At 27.7% G+C, this 8,064-nt stretch overlaps 1 protein-coding gene across 1 annotated transcript; it reads left to right on the top strand.

The window, feature by feature from the left end:
- The first annotated feature begins 784 nt into the window (after nt 1-784).
- Nucleotides 785-1,968, top strand: LOC119662677. Its single transcript, XM_038072364.1, has 3 exons — nt 785-1,734; nt 1,802-1,879; nt 1,942-1,968. The coding sequence occupies exon 1, from the start codon at nt 841-843 to the stop codon at nt 1,609-1,611; it is 771 nt and encodes a 256-aa protein (XP_037928292.1). The 5' UTR covers nt 785-840; the 3' UTR covers nt 1,612-1,734; nt 1,802-1,879; nt 1,942-1,968.
- Nucleotides 1,969-8,064: the final 6,096 nt, after the last annotated feature.

The following is an 8,064-nucleotide window of genomic DNA, read 5'->3' as shown; positions in this document are numbered from 1 at the left end:
GTATTTTGTATTTTTAGATTCTCATTTCTTAAAAGAAATATTTTTCACTTTAAGTGTTACGTAAAAAGTAAGACAAAGTAAGAAAAAATTTTAAACTTGACCATTGAAAGCTTGTGCAGCCGGGGCTACTTGTAGAAAAACACGATTAATTATAGCTTCTAATTTTCTAAGCCTGGCACTTGTAGTCTAAATAAATGATATACGGAATATAAATTAATTAAAAAGAAATTTGAATATATCTTAAAACCATTGATGATGAGTAGCCGCAATACTCGATATAGCGCTGTATGGTTAGTCAAACTTTAATAAAGTAACAAAAATTTTTGTTGTTGTCTTTTCATTTCTATTTCTGGCATATCGTGTATATATTGTGCACAGAAGTGGACCTTAGAGACTATCTCATAGTAAAATCTACGCCGAAGTACTTGAAATAAGAAACTGAATTGACGTAGGTTTTGTTCATATTTCATTAGCAGCATAAAACTATTGAGTCTACTATTTGCTCTCCAATGTCTTAAAATTATCCCATAATTCTGAGGACATTGTTCAGGTGCCCCGCGATTATTCATAAAATCAAGTGTCTCTTCAATTATTTTAGTGTTTCTTTTTATTATAATAAGGGCACATAAAAAAATTAGAAAACTTTAATACAAATAAAAATTTTTCCGCTTAAATCAAGTAAATGTCATTCCTTTACTTTGAAATAATTTCACAAAGTAGGTGTGATTTTATTACGATTCAAACTGAAATCCTTTGTAAATCATTATAAAATTTTTTGAAGAAGAGTCGGTTTCAAAATTTTTCTACTGTATTTTTCAGTTTTGATCACAAAATTTTTTGATGAAAAAATTTCGGCAAAATATATTCGTGAAAATGGGACGAAATATTAAAGACCACTATGGTGATTCGGAAAAGCAGATGTTGAAAGGTTTCAAAGAGGAGCTACGACGTCATCGCAAACGCCAAAACGAACTTGTGAAAAATTTTAAGAATGAAATTCGTGAATACAAGAAAAAACATCCTAACAATATCAACAAGAACTTTGAGAGAGCGCTCAGACGACTACAAAAAGAAGATGCTGAAAAAAGACGTTGGAAATTCTCTTCGCTTTTCAAATGGGGTAGAGGGAAAAATATCGAAAACACATCTTGGGACAATTCTGATTCAGACCAAAGTGAAGTGGACGAGGACTTGTGTCCTATAACTCCAGGAAAGAAAGGTCGCAAGCGCATTGCATCAGATGTTGAAAGTAATGAATACTGTAAATATTGCCATTTCAAATTACCGAAAGTGAATAGGAAAGGTCCGAAGATAGTTGATAAGCGAGGCGTATGTGATATGACAAATTCTGGAAACCTTTCACTTTGCTCTACTAGTATCGATGAGTCGGCCTATAAACAGAATTTGTTGTCCACACCAGAATTTGTAACATATCTCAAAGAGCTCAATGCCAAGCAGAATAAAGATTCAAACATTGAAGAACCTGGTATCTTTGTTGTTAATATGCCACCCCCTTTGAATTGTGAAGTTGAGGAGAAGGTCGATGGGAAGCGCGCAGTTCGTAAGAAACATGGGAAGGAGCGAATAAAATATTGGAAACCAAAGTCTTGAATTCCTATATTAATGATGTAGTAATTAAATTCGAGATTCGTGATAAATTGGATTATTTTCTGTTAGACACAAACAAACTAAAGAAAATAATTTTGCCAAAAACCAGATTTAAACAGATTACGAGTAAATTGAAATTATCTTTTATTTATATTATCATTCACATTTAAATTTGTAATAATTTTTCTAACAGATCTCAAATTAACACCTATTAAACCACATTAATTGGGGGACAGTAGGCTTGATGAACACTCGATCAAGAATTTTGTGGGTAAGTTTACAGTCGTTTATGGTATTCTTGTGCATATTCAATATTCTTCGCATATATCTCAGCAAATCCATCGGTCATGGTCGTATCAGTAAAAAATATCAGTGAAGAACTTAGAATTTTATCGTTTTGTGGATAAATGGATTGAAAACGGCGGAGGCGTGGTGAGTGGTAACAATTCAGTTAACAGAATGGTGCTTTAATGGTTTAGTTTGCTTAGACGTATTCTTAACTGACAGCTACAATAACAAAGAAGGGGCGATTATAATGAGGAAAAAATATGACAGAAGTCACCCATCCAGTATTCGAAGTAATCAGAAGATGAAAAGTAAATAAACTTCTCTAAATAAACAAAATTTCGAAAAAAACTAAAATTTTGGAGACAGTTTTAAAATTTTTTTAATCAAACTAATAGTTTTCAAAAGCAGATAATGAAATTCAAAATTCATTAGTTATGTTATAGTATATAAGTAAATAAATAATAAGTTAGATTTTTTCTTGTATAAAAAAATTTTTAATTTTTATAGGACTAAATAATTTATATATCGAAATATGTTTTGCATATTCTAATATATCAAATATTAAATATGGCCCTGTGTTTTCTATGTGTGATAATCAACGAGGTGTAATAATTTTATGTCTTCAAGCAATAAACCAATTTTGTTCCCGAAGATTCTCTTCATATGGAAATGTCGTGACTACGTCGTACATATAAGCCAAATACTTAAAAATAATTGAAAATTATTTATAAATAGAAGTTATTAGGTATTTATATTTATATTAATTATATAAATATTAATCCATAAATATTTTTTTGCACTGTAAAAAACAAATTTCTCTTTCTGTTGGGAATATGCTAAGAAATTCTGCGTAAAAAATAGCATAAATCCCTGAAATAGTGTCTAAGTTACATGGAAAATATGATACATATGCTTTTTTCTTTAAATATATCTTTCAATATTGTTGAAATAAAATTGTACACATAGAAATGACTTTAGTACTCAAATATTTAGTAAAATCACAACCTAGCACATCGCTATCAAAAACAATTTCAAACAAATAAGAATTATGTACTAATTTTATTGGTTTCTTAAGCCGCATTGAAGAAAAACCATTTGAACGGAAATGGTTACGCACTCAATTATTCATTAAACTCACGATTTTAAAGTCAGTAATACACTAATTTTATGAAAAATCCATTTCAAGTAAACGAGAATTATATTTCAACTTTATTGATTTTTCAATCTACATTGAACAAAAAAAAAACCATAAAAATGTAAACGGCTTACGTATCAGAATATTTATTAAAATCACAATTAGTCTATTTAAACATTTATAGTATTCAATTAAATTATTTAAGTAAAAAAAAAAAAAAAAAAAAAAATTTCAAACAAATGGGAATTACATATCAAGATTTTTTTAATTTTCCAGTCGGTGTTGATGAAAAGCTATTTAAATACAAAAGACTATTTTATGAAAATATGTATTAAAATTACAATAAATAATAATAGATGATGACTTTTATGGTCAACATAATATGAACTCATTGAGAATTATAAATGGATATTAATGAAAAAAACTGTTTCATTATATATAACTAACATTTCCAATAAACTAATATAAATTTAGTATAATAACATATTATTTATAATCATATGGTATATGTAGTGAATATTCTTAAAAATAATTAAATAATAACGTGTCCTTGGCCGATGGAATGACATTGGCTATTTAATCTAAATAATATAAAATTTGAAATTTTGTTTTTGTTGTTGAATGTTAGAGGTACATAAATTGTTTAAATGAATTTATTTAATAATAAATAAAAACAATGTGTGACAAATGAGAAAGTGTATGTGTTTCATGCTTTCATTATAAAATAATAATCTCTGAAATGAATTTATTGGATTAGTAGTAAGATTCACCTATAATTCAAAGCACCACTCAATTTGCTTTCTTTATTTTTTATTCCATTTAAATTATTATATATGTAAACTTGTTATTGAAGCTAGAATTTATTGACAAAATATGTAGTTACTTCAGAACAATAATATAATTAATATATAAGAACAATTTCTTTAAGGCAATGTAACATAATTGAATTATTCAAACAATTGAGCTAACAATGTGCACATGCACATGAACATGTAAAGAAAATAATATTGTTTAAACAAAGCACAAGTATGCTTTCGTACTGCATTATTTTTAGTTTCATGAAAATAAGGTGAAAATGCAAACAATCAAAGCAGTAGTGGAGTGAGAGAAATTGTCATTGCAACAATAACAATACGATTATGAAGTAATACAACAAAATATTTTAATATAAGTGTGGTACATTTATATATTATGAGTTTCAATAAAGAACAATTATATTCTGAGGAATTTTGCTGAAAATTCAATTAACCAGAAGGTATACTTAATTATTAAAACGTACGAATATAATTAAAGAATTTCTATTAAATTGAGACATATTCAAGTTCTTTTTAAATCAATTAAAATTATTTCCATTTTATGAATAAATGAAAAAATAAAAATGAGAACTTGCAGTTAGTTTTTTTAGAAATAAGTCAAAATGCGCTAAAATGCAATAAACTTCTATGATAATAAATTCTATAATTAATATTTTAATTAAATATTTTATACATATCTCTTAATCACGTTTCGAAATGAAAACGTTTCTTCTTCGTACATAAATACAAAGGAATATATAAATTCTACACAACATTACATAGGTATGTAGCTAATATCGCATGTCATTTAGCGTTACCTAGAACGCGCCTCTAGAGGATAGAACTTCATTGCATTCCCCTTCCTTGTCTATCAATTAACTTAGCAACAGAAGACAGAAATAATGGAACAATAATAAAAAGGTAAGAGAATATATAGATAGAATCAGAAACACAGGAAAAAGTAAGAGCTAACAGATGACCAGAAAAGAAGAAAGTCTGTTGTCTGTGGGTCAAATAACAACTATCACAAATTTGTCAGTATAGTTTAAATTGTGTTCTTATACTCATTTCTTTGAATGGGAGTTTAATAAATGTAAGTCTCATACTTCAGTATTTAATATTTTTCAGTTACTGTTATATCTAACAAAAAATAAACTCCACTCACCAAAAGTTACACAAATTGAAATTGGCTACCACTTTCTGATGTTAATTGAATCACAGCTTTGCACTGTAAGTATAGTGTCATATCTTTTAGACCAATACCGATATCTTAGAACATTATGTTAAGTGACATTTTTAAAATTTTTATGGCGCCCTTTTAAGAATAACACTTGGGGTTTTTGAGTTAAACGTTGTAAGTAATTCTGATATCAACACCGCATCTCTTCCAAATGTTCTCCGTTTTCTTTTTAAAAAGCCAAAAATATTTATATCACAGTATAATGGTTCTTCACAATCTTAGTACCGTGCTTCTTTCTATATAACATTTACCGAAGTTGATTTTAATAGTTTAAAGTCGTTTACATTGACGTTTACCACCAACTAAATTACCATATACTATACAATATACTCTAAACTGCATAATTTTTTTTGTATTCATGAAGTAAAAAAGGTTTGGAGCAGTATGGCGGTTATAGAGGCGGTTCTGGTTTTGTATTTTAACAATTGAAAAGACCCGATTTTTTCGTTTCTCCTTATATTTGTTTCAATTGCACTGTAAATGTTTCAAACAAATTACATACTTCTTTTTACTTTCAAGGAGTGCAGATAATTTTAGAAAGTATGGTGGATGATCTGTTCTCATGACAGTTTATATGCCGCCTTTCTTTAGGCTTATTCATAATTTTACCTACAATTTTAATGATAGACCGGGCCTTTATAATATTAAAGAATACAATATGCACTATATAGTGCTTAATTGAAATAATTGTTTCTACTGATCGCCTAGTATAGAAAATAATATTTCGAGGTATTTTCCATTGGTAGTAGTTTTTTTTCTGTGTTAAAGACAAACAAAATAAAGCTAATTTAAACTAGCTTTACCGTATATTGTATTTTAATTTCAATTTGTAAATAACTAATTCACATCATTATAAACAACTTTTACCTGCTGTACTCTTAAATTACAAAACACTCAAAGTATAGAAATAATAGTCCAAAATTGTTGCAAACTACGTGAAAGCTTGATTGCAGGCAACTAAAATTGGCAACTAAAATTGGCAACAATATCGCAGCCATAGACAAAGTTTCTTTTGTCAGGCAACAATAAAACTTTTTAACTCTAAAATAAGTACGAAAGGATACTTGAAATGCACATAGGCACACTAACACAATAACACATACACACAAACAAACACACACATGCATGTATGATGCTTCTAAGGATTGCATTCACTCCGGCATATGAGTGTGTATGTTACATGGATCGCTATGCGTTTCTTCCAAAGTTTTTAGGTAAATAAAGAAGCCCAGAAAAAGAAGAAACTTAACTATTACTATTTTATTTGGTATTCCTTTTCCGCTATTTCCGGTTTAAAGGACAAAGTTTTATCTTTTGAAGTCCTTATCAAAAGAAAAAGAAGACAACGTTTAAATGTTGAAAAGAGTGAAGAGCTTGAAAAGTATGAAATTCTTAAAATACCGCATGAAAAAGGTATGACAATTGAAGAAAAAATTCAAAATATCTCAACAATTCACATACTAAAAACCTGAACCCACAATCAAGTTTTATGGGAAAGGATATGAGAGGTGTGAATTCATACCAAAATATCAACAAAGGGAATAAATATTGAGTACCTGCTCAAATAAATTTCATTCAAAGAGCAGAGCAGAAAAAAAAGATTTGACTTATTTAACTAATTTTGAAAGTACTAGAAGAGAAACAATAACAAAAATAATAATTATTATAATAACAACAAAAACAACAACAACAACAACTGTATAAACAAAATAAGAAATAATAAAATTTAAGTTAAAATACTTTTTTCTGATAGTAAAAGTTTTGCTTTACATTTTCAGAATTTTTCCCATTTGGTTTTTTCCACTTGATGCATTTGTATTGTGCCCCACGGAAAAGTCGGAAAAACTATTTCGGTTTTCGGAGCGCTTCTTAGTATTTCATTTTTTTCTTTTTTCAGATTGGGTTTACCAGTTTATTACGTTCTACCGCGACTAGTTATGATAAAATATAATTTTTGGTGTATAAAGTTGATACAACAAAACAGGGTCCTTCCAAAAAAGAAACAAACAGTAAACTTAAAGATTTTATTTTAATATTCAAAATCAAAAAAAAAAAAAAAATTGTTACATATATCTCCTCTTGATACATACATCATGATTGACACACATACGATACAAAAAATATATATTGTTTTAGATGAACTTGCAGTCTAATAGTATGTTCCCATTGTCTTCGTTAAAGCAGTTTATTTGATTAAGATCTATAAAACCATGTTTTCAATGCTTAATTAGTAAGTTACTTAGTAAGTTACTTAAGTAACTTTAAAATTTTGTCGTTTTTATTGACATAAGTTACTTATTGCAAAAGACAGAATTTTTATATGTCAGAAAGTTCTTGGAAATTTTTAATTTCTTTAAAAAATTTCACTCAATAATACATCACACAAAAAATTATATATATAATTTATAATATATATATATATATTTTTCATAAATCTACTATATATTCAATTACTGAAAACAAAGATTTTATTAAATACTCACTTTCTCAGTACGTAAAAGCTCTCTTAGAACTTTCCCAGATTTTCAAGACATATAAAAGATCTTTCATATATTTAAATCAACTTATAACAATGGAAACGACCACATTCTAATTTGATTAAGACAAATTAATTAAGGTGTGGTGGGAACATGGTATGATACGAACTTGACTAAAAGTTACATTAAAGAAATTCATGACCACCAACCATAGAAGAATTTATTTTATATTTGGCCAAATAAAGCAAAATTTCAGAAAATATGAAATAATTACAAAATAATTCACCCAGAAGAGAGATTTTTTTCAGTCATTATTTTCTACTTTCTGTGATGTAAACTGCTAATATAATTACATTGCAATAAAAATGGTTCAGTGTATGGAGTAAATATAATAATAATCTTCTAATAATAATTCAATCTTCTAGCATGCTTACCTAATCGATGACGAACGGGGTCAGTAAGCCCAATATAGCATTGTAGTTTCTAAGGGATATCACAATGAAATTGTTAAATTATTTTTTT

This window comes from Teleopsis dalmanni, chromosome X, assembly GCF_002237135.1.
Source record: "Teleopsis dalmanni isolate 2A chromosome X, ASM223713v2, whole genome shotgun sequence".
In the NCBI taxonomy this organism is placed as follows: domain Eukaryota; kingdom Metazoa; phylum Arthropoda; class Insecta; order Diptera; family Diopsidae; genus Teleopsis; species Teleopsis dalmanni.
This window is presented reverse-complemented; position numbering and strand designations above follow the sequence as displayed.